This window comes from Rosa chinensis, chromosome 7 (assembly GCF_002994745.2).
Source record: "Rosa chinensis cultivar Old Blush chromosome 7, RchiOBHm-V2, whole genome shotgun sequence".
Taxonomy (NCBI): Eukaryota; Viridiplantae; Streptophyta; class Magnoliopsida; order Rosales; family Rosaceae; genus Rosa; species Rosa chinensis.
The window spans coordinates 4,522,975-4,539,731 of record NC_037094.1 but is presented as its reverse complement, the minus strand read 5'-3'; the positions used below and the strand labels follow the sequence as shown (position 1 = coordinate 4,539,731).

The 16,757-nt window shown below is 37.9% G+C and overlaps 2 protein-coding genes across 2 annotated transcripts; both read right to left on the bottom strand.

Annotated features, from left to right (window-relative positions):
* Positions 1-423: 423 nt before the first annotated feature.
* Positions 424-4,122, bottom strand: LOC112176969 (rhamnogalacturonan I rhamnosyltransferase 1). Its single transcript, XM_024315114.2, has 8 exons — positions 3,343-4,122; positions 3,034-3,101; positions 2,808-2,896; positions 2,536-2,701; positions 2,111-2,400; positions 1,819-2,023; positions 1,564-1,721; positions 424-1,340 (listed from the first exon to the last, which is right to left on the bottom strand). The coding sequence occupies exons 1-8, from the start codon at positions 3,647-3,649 to the stop codon at positions 1,076-1,078; spliced, it is 1,548 nt and encodes a 515-aa protein (XP_024170882.1). The 5' UTR covers positions 3,650-4,122; the 3' UTR covers positions 424-1,075.
* A 4,993-nt stretch (positions 4,123-9,115) lies between these two features.
* Positions 9,116-11,897, bottom strand: LOC112180958. Its single transcript, XM_024319546.2, has 6 exons — positions 11,366-11,897; positions 10,847-10,947; positions 10,554-10,651; positions 10,218-10,420; positions 9,882-9,934; positions 9,116-9,419 (listed from the first exon to the last, which is right to left on the bottom strand). The coding sequence occupies exons 1-6, from the start codon at positions 11,697-11,699 to the stop codon at positions 9,396-9,398; spliced, it is 813 nt and encodes a 270-aa protein (XP_024175314.1). The 5' UTR covers positions 11,700-11,897; the 3' UTR covers positions 9,116-9,395.
* Between the last annotated feature and the right edge of the window lie 4,860 nt (positions 11,898-16,757).

Below are 16,757 nucleotides of genomic sequence, written 5' to 3'. Positions count from 1 at the left end.
ACCATGGTTCTGCTATCACATGCTTTGCCATTTATGTATGCAAATCAGACCCCAACTTAAGAGAGAAAAAAAGGTTGCCCTAAAAAGAAATGAATGTTACCAACTGTAAAAACATAACAAAATATAAGATGGGAATCCAGGACCACATGCAAATTATTTGAAGCAATCCTGTATAAAATTTCAATATACTTTTATATTCCTCAAATTAGTAAAGTGACCAAAGTCTATTTTAATATTGTTCCAAGGCAAAACAAAGTGGTTATCAAACATGGGAGTCAGTCACACATATGAAACAAGCAGATCAAACCAAAGACAATAAACCCAACCACCTTAATCTTAATGATTCATAACAAAGTAACAAACAATTAAGGGTTGACTGGGCTTGTTTACTAGACTTGTCATTGTCATATGAGGTATCATCGGATCACAAGTATAACAATTGCCCATATATACACAAAACCTCGAACACCAAAACTTGAAGTGAATTAACCACTCTTGGACATAAATTTCTGGAGTAATTTGTAAAAATACATAACCATCTCTACCAGTCATTCTCTCTGTGCTAACAGGAAATCTGAAGGGATGTAGTAGTATATATGCTAGAGAATCACAACATCATAGGTCGAGGATCTAAAGGAAACGAAGAGTACAAAAAAATTTAAGGAATAGGGGGTTGACCTTTTCGATGATTCGCAGAGTTCCCAAGTAAACCAAACCTATTTGCATTCCTCCACAGATACAATGCAAGGCAGTTGCAGTTTAATTTTCTCTCACCCTGAATGGCAGGGTAGCTTGGCTTCTATACATGACGATTTGGATGGATTATTTTGGCTTATATTAAAAAGATAAAAGAAAAAAAAACATGTCCTCCTCCAGCTGAGATACTATAAGATCCCTTTCTTCAAGTTTTAATACCCCACAATAATCTTTGGGCCCTTCGTCTTCATATCAAAATCCTTCATTATCACTATACCTCCCCCTCTCTGTAGAGGAGTTTCATAGGAGATCTGTGGAAAAATAGCCAACACTGCAGCACATTTCATGAACCCCACAATCTTCTAACCATTATGTAAAATCACATACTACTCAATAGCCCATCTGATAATTGCTCATCATCTGACAATTGCAAACACTCTTCTGGATTGGCATAGAAATAGTCCTCCTCTTTAGGTCTGTCTTGGATCATCAACCTTTTAATTGGGTTACCCATGCGTTCTGCATGAGCTTCCTTCACTGCAGAAGAGAATTCATCCCAATTCAATTCTCCACCATTGTACTGGTCTATCAAATCAACAAGAAGCCTTCTGTCCAGCAGAATTGTCTTCTTGAACCCGAGAAATCTGAATGAACATCAAAACACAAGAAAGCCTTTTAATGACAATTTTCACCTTGAATAAGACGCAAGGACACGCACTCGGCAGTAAACTGAGAAACCTATCATGAATCAAATCCTAGAGCAGACAACATTATGAATCGATTAACCTTTGATGACAGAATGTCTTGACATCAAAAATCAACAGTCCAAAGCCAAACGAAATTGTGAACACTGTTAGCATAAACTACCTGCGATGGCCTTCAACAACTTTAGCCATGTTTCCATCATATGTGGGAACAAAGATATCACTCTCCAACGAGACGAGATAATCCAATGCTGCCATTTGGGAGGAGTGGTTTTGAAAGAACCTGAGGTCTGACGGTTCTAACAGTGTCTCCTTTCTGACCTGTTTGAAGAAATCAAAAGTCACCATGAAAAAAACAGAAAACACAAAGTAATCGAATACTGCATAAAGAAGGTGATTTCAGCTTTCATCAACTCACCAATTTTGGAAAAGCCTTTGCAAGACTTGCCATTCTCCTCTCACCACCGTAGATTTCACCAGCGGCAATATAGATCTGGATGTTGGGATCAATTTCAAGTGCACTCAGTGTGAGAGCAGTTTCTTCTGGTGTCAAAGGACACAAACCATCTTTCCTTTTCAGGTCAGAGTTTATTATTTTCTCCTTCCACCAGGGATAAGCATATCTGTGAGAATATGAAACCATAAGACAAATTAATATTAAGTTCTGAATGCATTGTACATGCACAGGTTATCAAGAAAGTACATATTACCTCATCCTTGTCAACTCTTCCACCTCCTCAGCGTTGCAACCTTGGGTACAGCCAGAAAATGCCAACATGTCCATTTCATATCTAAGATGAAGAACTAGGAAAGGACCTTTTGCCCTAAGAAGATTTATGACCCTTCTACCCAATTCCTCTATTTGAGAAGTGAATCGCAGAGCACTAAAATTTACTCGGCATCGAAGTTTCTGAATCTCCAAGGGTTGTCCATTATTGGCCAGTCTAGCATCAGTTTTATTCAAATGTACAACTTTGTATTTTTGTATCAGAGGAAGAATCTGTATGAAACATGAGAGCACAATATTACTGTAAGAGAAGTTTCACAAATACATTATGGATGTTTAAGAATTGCAAGAGAGACCTTCTTGCCTAGCCATATATAGAGTGAGGGAAAAGAATGAAAAGGAACTCACCTGATTATGATAATAAGATATGTCAGACCAACTAACTGGTGGCATGGTATAAACCATTCCTAGTTCCACTCTTCTCTTAACCCTGGGAGGCAACTCTTTCAATATCCGAACCTCATCTCTCAAGGATGTGATGAAATGATCCACATCAAAAATGTCTTGAAACTCACTGCCACACCAAGCGCCACAGTAATTTACAGGTAAGTACTACAAACTACTGTCAATAGTCAGTGCAAGAAAGAATTGTCAACATAAATAAGAACCTAGGAGCGCACCTGGGATCAGCCCAAAAGGACGTTTTATCAAGTTCGGGAACTACGAGCGTGACATTCAAATACCTTGCAATAGCAACCATGTCACATATCTGCAGAGATCCCCACCAAGAAGGAAAATAAGAAACTGATAACTAGCAGTATGTACAAAGAAGCTGTAAAGTAGCCTGGTGAGCAAAAATGAAGTCTATGCTATTATGCAGAGCTAAAACATTGGGCAACAACTCACCGCTGCTCTCATTTGATTGAGTCCCCCATTGCACGAAACCATGAGGTAGCCATTGTTTTTGTAAACCCCTAATGCCAGCACAGAAATTAAGAGTGAATAACAATCAACCAACAACCAAATGAGTCGAAAACAAGACGAAGAAGAACTCATGACAAACACGGAAGAAGAAAAAAAGGAGTACCAAATCCTGATAAAGTCGAAAACTTGGATGAATTAAACATGTGTTAATGGGGCCAAGTTCACAATTGGAGTTGAAGCAAACAAGCACAAGTCTAGTCAGAAATACAGAGAGAAAAAGCAAAGACTCACTCTTTGGCGGAAGAACTCTGGCCGGAACGGAAATCATCCGGTCCTGCAAAACCGAGGAGGCCACGGCACTCTCCTGGGAGAAGCAGGACGGCCATCCCTTCAAAACCCTAGGCCCCCACATATCCCCCAAGGCCGTCAATTGCACGACGCACGTCCAGAGCAAAACCGACGTCGTGGCCCTTATCATCCACAGCTTCATTCTCGACCTGGACGACGTCGTTTGCAGCAGCGAGTTCTTCAGCTTATCTCCACCTCCCAGCCCCTTTATCCCCATCACTCCTCTTCTCTCCTTCTCCACCTTGCACATCAATCTCTCAGAGAGAGCTCGCTCCACAAAACGCTGCGTTTTCAATCAATGCCGGATCCGCAAAATCGACCTCTCTTTCCTTTTTCAGCTCCCCCGCTATATTTAGAAAGATCCGAAACCCGTAACCGTAACCGCTGCTGCCCTTTACCACATTTAACCTCCAAGTCCAACTATTCCACTCCCTTCCAAAATCTGATCCAGAGCTCCAAAATCAACACCGCTCCGATCTCCGGTGAGGCAAACTCAAACCGTAATGCAGGCCGGAATCCGCCCCCAGATCCAGCCGAATTCTGCGGCGGCACACTTGGCCGGCCGGCGATTACTAAACTCGAGAGGAAGGAGAGAGCGGTGGAGTCATGGTTGTGAAGATAGTGAGGAGAGAAGAGAGCCAAGAACGCGTAGTGGGGTGTGCGTGACGTGCACCGACGGCTTTGTCTGGGCTCTGAGACTCTGAGTCTGAGACTGATTAAAGCCTCTTTGGGCTTAGCGGAGGCCTCCAATAAATGACAGCCAGCTATTGTTTCATCCCCGCCCGGCCCCACAAGAATTATGTCCCCCTCAACACGTGTCGTGCGTATCGGACCTACACCGACATTTTCTCGCGAGAAATTGCCGGACCTTCTCGTTCCGGCACGGCGGATTTGTGTTTAGGGAACCGTGATTAGTGCGGGCGATCACACTCAACACTATACAGATTTTTTCTTTTTTTTTTTGAGAATAGGAGATGTGTATTTGCACCATCAGAAATGAAAGGTCAGATAATATTAAGAACATTTTTTTATTAAGAAAATGTGAGAAATTTTTTATATATAATGATGTAAGTGATAAAGTGAACCAGCATATGATATTTATAGACAATCATATTTTCACTACAAAAAATTATATTTGATGTTATTCGGATTTTATTTATGTTGGTGCGACTAAATACTTTCTTGTCGAACTAGAGGGATTAAGATTCTTTAAAAAAAAAAAAAAGCTGGGATTAAGGTTCGCCAATTACTATGGGGACGGTAATTTTGGCGAGATTACGGCTTCTCCAACGTGTTGTCGTTAATGGGCGTAAAGCACCGTCCTAGAGTCGGTTGCTGAAACGGCGTCGTTTGGGAAAGTGTATCGTTTACGTAGATATTTGGGTGGTATTATGTCGACTACGTGTCACGACCAGGATGCGTAACAGGGAAAGGTTGGTCTTGCCTGGTGTTAGAGTACAATCAAGCTATCACAGTTGGGGATATGGACGTTTCACACACCAGTCGAGGTCTCGAGGTACTAGTGGCCATTGGAGCGTGGGCGCACGCGATCCCACTAAAAATAGGTTTTCTTATGTTGTTTTCGATACGATCCCATTAAAAGTAATTTCTTCAAGAGGTAATAAGTTAATTTCAGGGTTCTGTAAAACCTCTGAAATCTAGATGAAGAATGTGACAATGATATAAAATTAGTTGAGAAGATTGCATAACTCTCTTAAGAATGATTTACAGTAATTCATTTGGGGAAGGTTATAACACGGTTTGACTATATATTTTATACTTGTTCATAGATAATTTATACATTAGTGTAATGTTTGGTGGATAATCATTCTCAGTTCATGTGAATTAGATCTTCTGCAATTGAAAAAACAAAAACACTGAACACACAACATCCAGCATAGTTTCATGATTCAGATATTTTATGTTAACTAGTATCCAAATCATTAACTTTTTTTAAATATATTTAGATGAATGGTCCATCTTCTGTTTTGTTGTGTCTTATTTTTAGAAAGTGATTTCGAAATATTTAAATAATTTTTCATAAAAAAATCATAATGTGAAAATACCTCTTAAACTCAAAAAATTTGAACGTTTTCATCAAAGCTAATTACGATAAAACCACAAAAAAGAAAATCTAACTTTTAAAATTCCATAAATAACCAATCCCTATAAAGTTTACCTAGCACAAAAGCAACCATGTTCAATTATCCACAAAAGAATATGAGTTACTAGGATCAGTAATGGTGGTGGCTTGGTAGCTAGGCTAAGGGATGGTGGTGCCTAAATTCCATGGTCCATATATGGCTAGTCAATACATATATGGAAGGCTACATCATACAGCTATTGCCTATTGGATTAATACAACGCAAGCATTTCAAATGAAAGGTTGACATCCTCGAGTGTTCCATTATGGAAATACGAGGCCGCAAAACTGGAACCAGTTGTTGACCCGTCGTTTTATCTAACAAAATCTAGTGCACGTATTCATACGCCAACCAAATTTTAATTAGTGCCGGTCACGCCTCAAGCATTACGCATGCTTCACTGCCTAAATTACAATTAAAGACACAAATCGATTATTAAATCTATATGTGAAATGTGGTCTGCTAGTGTTTTTTTATATTTTTAAATAGGTCTGTTAGTTATTTAGAATGACTAACATGATCAAAGTTACATGTGTTAAATTTCACTGGTATCATAAGTCGAGTGAGTTATGATCGTTTCTATTAAAATAAAAATTCTTATTAAACCCGACATAAATTTTGGGTTAACACATAAATCTTCTCCTCTTAAATTTTTTTATTTTTAAATAGGTATGTTAGTTATTTAGAATGACTAACATGATCAAAGTTACATGTGTTAAATTTCACTGATATCATAAGTCGAGTGAGTAAACGATCATACTATTAAAATAAAAACTCTTATTAAACCCGACATAAATTTTGGATTAACACATAAATCTTTTCCTCTTAGCTAGCTTAAAGTTTTGGGTCAGACCAGACTAGACATAACTTTAACGACTTTTTTAATTCTTTTAGGCCATAAAATCGTATAATATTAATATGATCATGAGGACCATTTGAATAATGGAGAAATGTCTATTTTCACGTAAAGTAATATTCTCTAGAGAGATACATGATGTCATTAAGAATTGAAGACAACTTCTTAATTTGTTAATCTGTCACGCTCAAGTGGAATTGTCCAATTTTGCCAAAAACTCTAGAAAGCTATTTCTTATACTTGCTATGATTATAATATCTATTTTCCCTACCGACCACTAAAGACATGTAAACATGTAAGAAATTAAGATTTAATCTTCGATAGATCACCTTCTAAATATGTTAACTTTAAGGCCAATCAATAGAGTATATCCTGTAGGAAAAAACTTCACCGAATTCTATTGGATAAAAATTTCAATAATCTCTATAAAATTTCGCTAATTCAATTAAAAATATGCATTCAAAAAGTGACTTGCCAAACACTAAACCAATGATCAGCAGTCTTTTCTACCTTAATCAAACAGTGACGACAATAGTCAAATTCATTTCTAGCGTGATTCAAAGGAATCTACACCCCATTCCTAGCAAGCCAATTAATTTCTGAATTGGCATATGACAGCAACGAGTCGGACCAAAATTTTCTGCAAATACAGATCAATACTGAAAATGAAATAACAAACAGGACAATACTGCATCCACATCAAATTCCAAACCAAAAATATACTGGGGCACCTTGAATTATTGGACTGAATAATTGATATGCACAGCTTTTAGTTGGGGAATTTTATTTGACGAGTCGTAAACGTAATGCCACATTAAGAAATCAACTCCGTTATTCACTAACAGTTGGATGCATTTTTAGACCCAGAAGAAATTGATATCGAATTCTCAGTCACCTCATATAAAGAAAGAATGAAGCAAAAACCATTAACTAGGGAAAGATCTAGCTGAATACACTACAGAAAATTCCATTTGGGTTTTGACAGAGGGGGCTATCTTTAATTCGATCCACCTTAATTTTGATAATTATTGGAGATAATTAAGCATAGTGCAGCCTAGTTTGGTTTCTCATTAAGTTCTTAACCTGTATTATATAGCTATTAATAAAATGGCTTGCAGCTAACTAGCGGTGAGGTAAGGAGTAGGTGAGGTACACTATTCATGTAATGCTTGGAAGGTACTAGTCATGCGTATGGACCCTAGCTAGTAGGCAGTAGTAACCGATTAAGCTTCAATTCATCTTCAGTAGGACGCATCCGACAATCCTACTGAGGACCATGTGTTACTTTTCAACTAGATATGCCACTCGACGATCGTCGAACTTGATTTACTCCAAATAGTCTACGAATGTCTTTGATTGCTCGGTTTGGATGACCGGAACTATATGTATGTGTCCAATGAATGTCAATTCATTTATACAGAAGAAAACGCTACAAGTACAATAAATAATACAAACAAGAGCCACTAAACATGCTTATTCATAACATAACGCAATAACATCGGGTCTAATATTATCTTTCGAGGTCCAAAAGTACAATATAAGAACTAGACACTCCCCAGTACACCACGAGGCTTGAAAAATGATAATCATATATACATGGAGGCTCCAATTCTGGCAAGGTACCAACTCTGTTGGTTTTCAGGTAGATTCCGGCATCACGCACCAACAGTAGTCCTACTATATTATTCACCATGGATCTCCACGTTCTAGTTCGTTCTGAATTATTGTCCTTTGTTTTCGGTGACATACTATATTATTATCCCGTTTATGAACCAGCATGCTTGGAAGCTTTACTTGACTTCCACGACTCGACGCTATATACGCAGACGGCCTATTGTTTATAAATTAAAAGAGATCCAGACCTACTTTTATCAGCTGATATAATGGTTGAACCATTCAATCTCATAATTGTTGTCAGTCTAATTAGAATATGTAGAAGTGTATCACATCCTAATTGTCAAGCTTAATTTTCAGTGGTTGATTGGTCTTCGTCATTAGGTAGGCATAAGCACATCAAGAACAACTGAAATGTAAACATCGACTCCAATCTTTCCCAAATATTTTCCTATTGGTGATAGTGCAGAAAGAAGGCCGGACTCCAAATTGTTCCATGGCGTGGAGTTTCTCGACCCACAGCTGATTAAGTTCGATCCCTCCATGCAAAGAGAGATGAAAATGCTACTAGTAATGACAGTTTACCAGATCCATTGTTGTTTATATACTACATCTGGAATATTTATGAATGACTTGCGACCAAACAGAATAAAATCAAAATTGCAGATCACATTTAGTTAGAAGTAGAGCCAACATATTAATAATATTACGAAACCAGTCTTCAATTAATTGAATGATTTATGATCAGTCTTTGCGACTCTATGTTGAGGACTTCAACAAGTTAGAAAGAAATATGTAGCGGTTAATCTTACAAATAACTCAACTGTTAAGCGAGTATCAGATCATAAGGATCTAGTCTCCTCCTTGGAAACAAATTGACTTGCTTGTTAAGCAAACACCTATAAAACTAACCTCCAAGTTCCTAGGAATGACTCTGAAAATCATGAAACTGGCAATGTTGGGTGCCCTCAACTTTTTACAATCACTTCAGTTACTACTATGCCTTGTGATTACAAAAAGGTTCTTCAAAAATGGAGATCAGAGGTTTAGCAATATTACCAGAGATGCATGAAAAACATGTTACCTTGCTGGGAAAACTAGCTCTAAAAGTCTTAAGGATCAACATTATACGTGAGTAACATTCAATTGTGCCCTGAGAATGCATGTCTTCCTAATTTCTGATTGTATATTTACATCAGATCATAATATATACACATAAAGGAATAAGGAAAAACAAAAAAAATAGAGAGAAAAAATGGGGAACCTATGATGACCTTTATTCCATTTCCTTGGAAAGGCTGAAGTATCTAGCAACACATGCTGTTGAGTCAAGCTGACAACAATTTCATTCTTTACAGATTATGAAAGAGCTTTTTGTTTCTCTACAACTTGTCCTTCTCTTCATCCTGTAAAGCGGGCAAGTTTAAATGATGCAGCATTAAAACTGAATGTATAATAGATGTAAAGATCCACACGATGAATTTGAATTGCCATCTTAGGCTGGAGAAGAACGTATTAGATCACGATTAGTGGTGACCTAAACCAAACTCTTGCATATTATCATGCATCATGTATCAGTGTATTATGTGTGTTATTCCAAAAGTTAAGGGGGATAGTTAGAACTTAAGCAAAATAAGGTGTATAAACAGAGCTTGTACAAGAAACCTATTTTACTTCTCCTGAAAGTGGAAAAAGTCTCATTCGACAAGGTACTATCTTAAGATCCAGAAAACTACTTGGTTGCATTCATTGTCGGGGAGCTGACATTGAAATTTCACTTAGTAAACTACATGACATCAGAGGCACAACATACAGTTCTAGAGTGAATAAAAGAACAAAAGCCCAAAAGAAGGAAAAAGAGAGCTTACCGATCCGTCCACTAATTTGTCGAAATCATCATCAGAGTCCCCACCATCATGATCTGAAAGACACCAGACAGAAGATCAGTGTCTAGAAAGTTCACAAACGTCAAATAAATACAAAACCTGAAGTTGATCACTCTCCCCTCCCCCGGGCATAAGTCACAGACAAACAATTAAGGCGAAAAATCAGATATTTCCAACATTTCATTGCTGCATGAATATATAAGATTAAGGAATCCAGAGAAAATAGATATCATGGATACTTGTCACACTGTAATGCAATGTATCTGAAATTTGGTTAAGGTCAAGCTAGTTATCTAATAAAGAAACACTCTAAGATACCTGGATCATCATCACTGTCCCCCAGGAGAAATGCATCCAAGTCTTGATCCGTAGTTGATGAGGTTGAAGTTTTAGTGTGATGTTTTTCTTCCTTATCCTCTGCTTTAGAAGTTGTTTCAACTTTAGTAGGTTCCTTTACTCTGTCATCTAAAAATTGTTCAGTTGACTTTTGCTTAACTTCCTCCAGATAACGCTTCTCATAGCTGCAAGGGTGCATAAGATAGGGCAGTTTATCACTTATGCGAAATCAGTAGAGAACCAAAACCAAAGAAAGCGCAGTAGTGTGAGACGGAATTGCATGAATACTAGAGTTTACACCAAGATATGATTACTTACGGTGCGACATGATTGTTAACTAGTATGAAATATATCCTCCAAAATTTCCTTTCGGTCATAACACGTGGACACAATTCATATCTTAATTTTGAAATTTCCTGCAAGCAAAAGAATTTAGTAAAGACAATGAAGTGCATACATACTACTCGCTAAACAAAAATATGATACATCTGAAAGCTAAAATATAAACTAGTTTTCAGAGATTTTATCAGTTGGCATTTGATTCGTAAATCCAGGTTTACTCTTATTTCCTTTTAATCCTTTCAGTCTCTGTGATTTTTGAATGAAGCTACCTCGACGGTCGAAAGAACAAGATTGGCATGCTTTTCTTGCCACTCCGTAAGATCCTGCCTAACATTTGTGACTGTTGCAACGTCAGAGAATCGTGTATCATCTACACAGTGCAAAACACCATGAGCAATGTGGAATACAAGAATCTAGTGTCTGATCTCATCATAAACCATTCATCACCACACAGTAAACACCACAAACAAAGTGCTTTGAATATTTCAAAGCAATTTGGAGCAATACACACATATCGTTTTCAAAAATGGAGTAAGCCACAAGGAAAGTGCTTAAACTATGCTTTCACCACAAAGATTGAACTTAATCCACCACTTTATTACTCCGAATTTGACAGTAAACAGTAACGAAACCAAAAATTCACCAGCAATTTGACGCTAAACATCAGTAAAAATTCTGCAAATTCAAGCAACTCGGAAATCAAAATTTCCGAACAATTTTCTCACTTTACAATAAAAGCAGTAAAATTTCTTCCCTCCTATTCACAATCAAAGCCAAATAAATTTTACCTGGAAGAGGAAAATCTTTGAACGTGACAAAAGTCATTCCGTTAGCGAAGTCTCTCAACTCCTCGGTGATTCCGAACGCTTCCAGATCCTTCTCTTGTTCTTGTTGTTGTGGAATCTCCGCCGCAGGTGGCTGCAGTAGCGACGGAGCAAAGGCGTCGGCAAATTGCTTGATGTGATCGGCTCGCTTGGAGGCCTCGGCGGCGATGATCTCCTTGGAGCGCTTGGCGGTGTCGGAGACGATGTCGGAGAGCTTCCACGCGCCGCCGATCGTGAGATCCTGCGATCGCTTCGCCGCCTCCTCGGCGACGCCGCGGGCTCTGTTCCAAAACTCCATGGCGCTCGCTCACGGCTGCCGAGGAGTTGCAACTTGATTCAACTGTTTTCTGTTATGATCCAGTGCCTCGAGCATAGGGATACAAGTATGGGTCTTCCCTTGGTAGATTTGACACGTGTCGTCTCGAATGGACTTTAATCTAATCCATCCTTTGATTTTCACAGGAAGAATTGAATCCAATTTCTAACCCGAGCCTATTTAGATTCATCAATCAGAGAGAAAGTTAGGAACTTCACTAACATGTTCTACAATTATTCATAGCTGTACATAACAAGATTATGCTTGCGATCGTGATTAACTTTAAATGGCCAAAGACTTCTTAATTTGATTTCATGACAAAAGTACGTTGCAATGAGAATATCCATACTACGATACATGGAGATGTTATTAGTTAGTAACCATTAATCTTTAGTGTGTACTATCAATGCAAGTAGAATTTGTCTCTAATAAATCTTGAGAAATCATCCGAAACTACACCAATCACCGTTTCGATCACCTCATCATCATTCAACAACCAGCAGCGAATGCACTTTCGATTGCAGCTGTGGTGGCCGGGACCCGGATCCGATTGATGGCGGCGTCTGTCGTGTTTGGCGAAGGTGTAGCAAGTTGGGTGCCCAGATCACTTTGGGAGCCCAAAAGAATTCAGTGGCCCAAATCAGTTTGGGGGCTAAAATCAAATGGGCTTGGGGTACCCAAACCTGTTATGTGTACCTCCTGGAATTGGGCTCTTTTGTGGACCACACAGATGGGCTCTGTTTCTTCATATAGTATTTGGGATCCTGGAGGATCATTAATTCAACAAAATGCACCTGTGGTTATCTTCGGTCTAAATGTAGCCTATTTACTATGTATTCTTTTCATAATGTATATGTTCGCTTTTGAATATGTGAGCACTGATTGCCTAATGGGTGGTGCTAGCATGCCACGTCCTAAACTTGCCCATAGATGACAAAGGAAAGTATGTATTCGTGCCATTCTGATTTGAGTTGAATGAGAATTGTTTGGTTAAAAAAACAAATAGCAGCTAATTAATTGGGTGCACGTGAAAAAATATGAGACACAATAGGATCTTCAACATAGCACTTTACGTTACATCTATATAAAAAGCATTAATTTTCGTTTCATAATCGAATGAGAAAAATAAGACAAGCGCGTCATTGAATAAATTAAATATCATGAGGTAAATATATATTTTGGCATGATCATGGCATCATTGGAAGAATTAGTCCATCAAGTAATTAGGATGAAATTAATAATACAATAGGATGATGAAAACATATCATATACAGACATCATCAGTCTCCCATCCCTTGTGCTCAATATTCTCCACGGATGGAGTACTCATTAACAAACTACTCAATACTCATGATCAGAATCTGACTGAACGACAACAATAATTAGCATCATCAAACTTCATGTTGCTGAACACAAACACCTACCGTTGCATCGATCCCCACTCCATTTTCTTCGTAAACTTGCTTTTGGATTGGTACGACTTTGAAGAAAAGATCAAGGCAGAGGTTACCGGAGCTCAAGAAGGTAGGCGACCAATTCTTGGTGAAGCCCAGCGGGGGTGTTTCACTGGAGTTTGATTAGGGCGGTGGCCGGCATGGCATTGCTGCTGACCTGACCTGTCGAGGGCCAACACCAGTTTGATCGGGTTTAGGGTTTTGCAGTGGTATATATGACGCTAAATATACCTCATAGTATATCTTTCTCCTCACTAGCTAGTAGTAACATATGATTGTCAGTTATTCCTCAAAAAATAAAAAAAAATTGTTGGTGTGGGCATCACTTTGGAATCATTACTTTTTGGGCTGGGCTTTTATTCATCATCGATCACTTGTCAAATTTGAATTTAACAAATCCACCGGAGATGCTCTAACTATCTTGCAACTATGGTTACTTGATATGAAAAGTAATGTTATTAGCCACTGACCAGGGATCTACATTCTTTGGATTTTAGAAGATAGATTCTTTGGAAAGGAAAAACAAAAGGAAGGACGCAGTGGAGCATACCAATGGTTTTATTTTATTTTATTATTATTTATTATTATTATTATTACATTTTTTTTTTATAGAGGAGCATACTAATGGAAAGTTTCTATTCATACCTCCAAAATTAGTATTTAGAAATTTCTTTTTTTCCAAGTAACAGTTGACTTTGTCAACTCTTGTCAAATTACCAATAAAGCACAAAAGAGGGGAAAAATCTCCAATATTCAGGAAAGATAATGGAATCCAAACTCATTTTACCATTTTTGTTCTTAATCTTGGTAACCTTCATACTCATCGCAGCCGAGTATGTCCAGCCTTAGCCTCGCAAAGTCCTCTAGTTCCAGTGGAACCCAAAACCCTGTTGAACATGATACAATTTACTTTGTGAGGATAAGGTTCTGAGTTTCATATTAAGAACCTAGCCCAACTTCCAATTATTTTTGTTGTGGTAGGAGATCTTGGTCAAATTGGATGGACAAAGTCAACCCTAGACCACATCGACCGCTGCAAGTATAACGTGAATCTCCTCATTGGATATATATATATATATACATATATATATATATATATACACAGATCCTATCCAGAGCGAGGTCTCGCTCGAAATTAAAGTGCGATGTTAGAGTTTGGGATCACTTTTCGGTCTTATATCCACATCTTGACCATTCAGTTTTTAGGTACTAATGTATATATCATCTCTATAAAATTTTAGCCAAATTGATGATCTTTAAGGTATCTAACTCGCTTAAACCAATAGACGAATTGAATCTGTCAAACCTGAACCGTACTAGCTTTAAGGCAATTATTAATGCCTTATGGACCATCAATTTGGCTGAAATTTTGCAAAGATGATCTATACATTAGTACCTAAAAACTGAACTGTCGAGATGTGGATACGAGACCAAAAAGTGACCCTAAACTCTAATCTTACACTTTAATTTCAAAGAGAGGCCTCGCTCTGGATAGGATATGTATGTGATAAATATATATATATATATATATATATATATATCCCCGTGAATTCTAAATTTCAGAGTTCTCTACTTTGAATTGTCTCTCTCAATTAATTCCAAGACACAATTCTAACCCCAAAACTCTAAACAAGCCACAATCTAAATAAGCTGAACAACACTCTCCAAACTCATATCATTGAGTTTTACAACACCAAAATTGCAACGCGCACAGTTATAACCTAACATCTAACATATACCCTAAAATTCATATATTATTTGCACAAGCGTAAGGCCATGGATGGTAGCCTAGGGAAATCATGAGAAGAAGAGCATTCGGGTACATATCTCAAAGACCAACTGAGAAAATTAGGGAGGGACATTGTGGGGAAATTTGAGAGGTGTAGATAGCATATTGGTTATTTCTAAAAGTATGTTGGAGGTCTATTAAGTGAGAATGTCTAAATACCAAATTTAGAGGTATGAATAGAAGCTCCCTACTAAGGGTAGCAGAATAGATTGACAATATGTATGGGGTTTTCTGTTAGGGCTGGGCACCTTTTGGGTTTTTGGGCTTTGTGAAATCTGCACAATTTGTAATCAGTATCAAACTTGCCATGACAATGAATGATTCCAAAAACTAGAAGCTCATAGTATTGTGATTCATTCCTTTCACCGGGAAAAAGAAAAAGAAAAAAAAGCAGGAATGTACACATATATGTAATTCTATCCAAATCATAGTGAAATATAAGAAAATGACAATCTGCATTTCAAAATGAACAAATACTGTGAACTCTGCAATGCATCTAATTTAGCATATATACTAATTTTTTATAACTAAAGCAAAAAAAGAAAGAACACTAATGGATCTAAAAATCTATATTGTCCATTTTTGGGTGGGTAGTGGATGTCCATACTCTTTGGAAATGGGATGATACGTTTCCCTGAAAGAGAAAAACAAGGGGAAGGAAGCAGTGAAGCACAGCAAAGGGCTGCAGAACCAGATCGAGACGGTTTTATGGGGTTTATAGGGTTTAGGATAATGGGCTGGGCCCCCATCACCTCAGGATAGGTTTTTGAGGAAGATGGTGGGACAGAAATTGAGTCAGCATGTCCCCGTTCCAACCGACTGGGCCGTATGAGCTGAGCCCAAGGCGGCATTGGCATCGATGATAGTGACAACGAATAGAATACAGTCGAGATTTAGTGAGTTCGATAGACCTTTGACAACATCATATTAAAATTACAGAATAATTCTTGTTAACAAAAAGAAAAAATTTTAAATTTCAAATTCATGTTTTACACTATTAACGTGCTTTCTCTTATTTGATTTAAACACCTATGAACGTTTTAATATACCGATACATCATCGCCTAACCAACGGAAGTGGTGGTGCATTATCAACTGAAGTAGTGGAGGATCATTCACACATAATTTTTCTCATTCACCATATCTTATGAAATCTTAGGGATTGTGAAAGGTGCACAACAATTTTGAGAGGAAGCCAATGGGTAACCTAATTTGCATTTGGAATAAAACAAGGGGTGGCTTCCACTTATATATGTAGGCACATAGAGCTTCCTCTCTGAAATGACCTCGGAGAGAGGCAAGAGATGTGGACAACTACCAGAAGACCTAATTTAGTAGGGACACCACCGTCCCATGTGCATGTGAAGCTGTTTCCATCATCATATTATAGTCATTCACTCATTCTAGCTCGATCAAGCAAATTTTAAGCAATCAAAATCAATCCCATTGTTTTCACTCGATGATTTTCAGTCCCTTGTTTCAATTCAATTCCATTATTGGAGTTCTAGTGTGGAGTAGTACAAGTACTAGAGCAACATAACAGAAACGTTACCGTCTACTGTTTGTACTAACTAGCTAGCAAGAGATATTTCCAATTTTGATTTATACAACGCACAACATAGATGGTTTATATATGTAAATATGTGTATGTACCAGTTGGTTCGTTACTTTCCTTTCATGTGTAATCCTCCCAAGCACCACTTGACAAATTGACGTTTCTGTCACTAGCTCCCTTTGTCGGACTGCACGGCTTTGCGACCACACTTTCGAATGAGTTTTGGAGGGTTATGATCCTTGA

Coding starts and splice junctions, on each gene's coding strand:
- LOC112176969 (XM_024315114.2), bottom strand. CDS start 3,649: ATGTGCAAGGTGGAGAAGGAGAGAAGAGGAGTGATGGGGATAAAGGGG. Junction 3,102..3,342: donor CAGAGTTCTTCCGCCAAAGA/GTGAGTCTTTGC, acceptor TGCTGGCATTAG/GGGTTTACAAAAACAATGGC. Junction 1,341..1,563: donor GTTGTTGAAGGCCATCGCAG/GTAGTTTATGCT, acceptor ATGTTCATTCAG/ATTTCTCGGGTTCAAGAAGA.
- LOC112180958 (XM_024319546.2), bottom strand. CDS start 11,699: ATGGAGTTTTGGAACAGAGCCCGCGGCGTCGCCGAGGAGGCGGCGAAG. Junction 10,652..10,846: donor TTGTTCTTTCGACCGTCGAG/GTAGCTTCATTC, acceptor TTTTGCTTGCAG/GAAATTTCAAAATTAAGATA. Junction 9,935..10,217: donor GGACAGTGATGATGATCCAG/GTATCTTAGAGT, acceptor GGTGTCTTTCAG/ATCATGATGGTGGGGACTCT.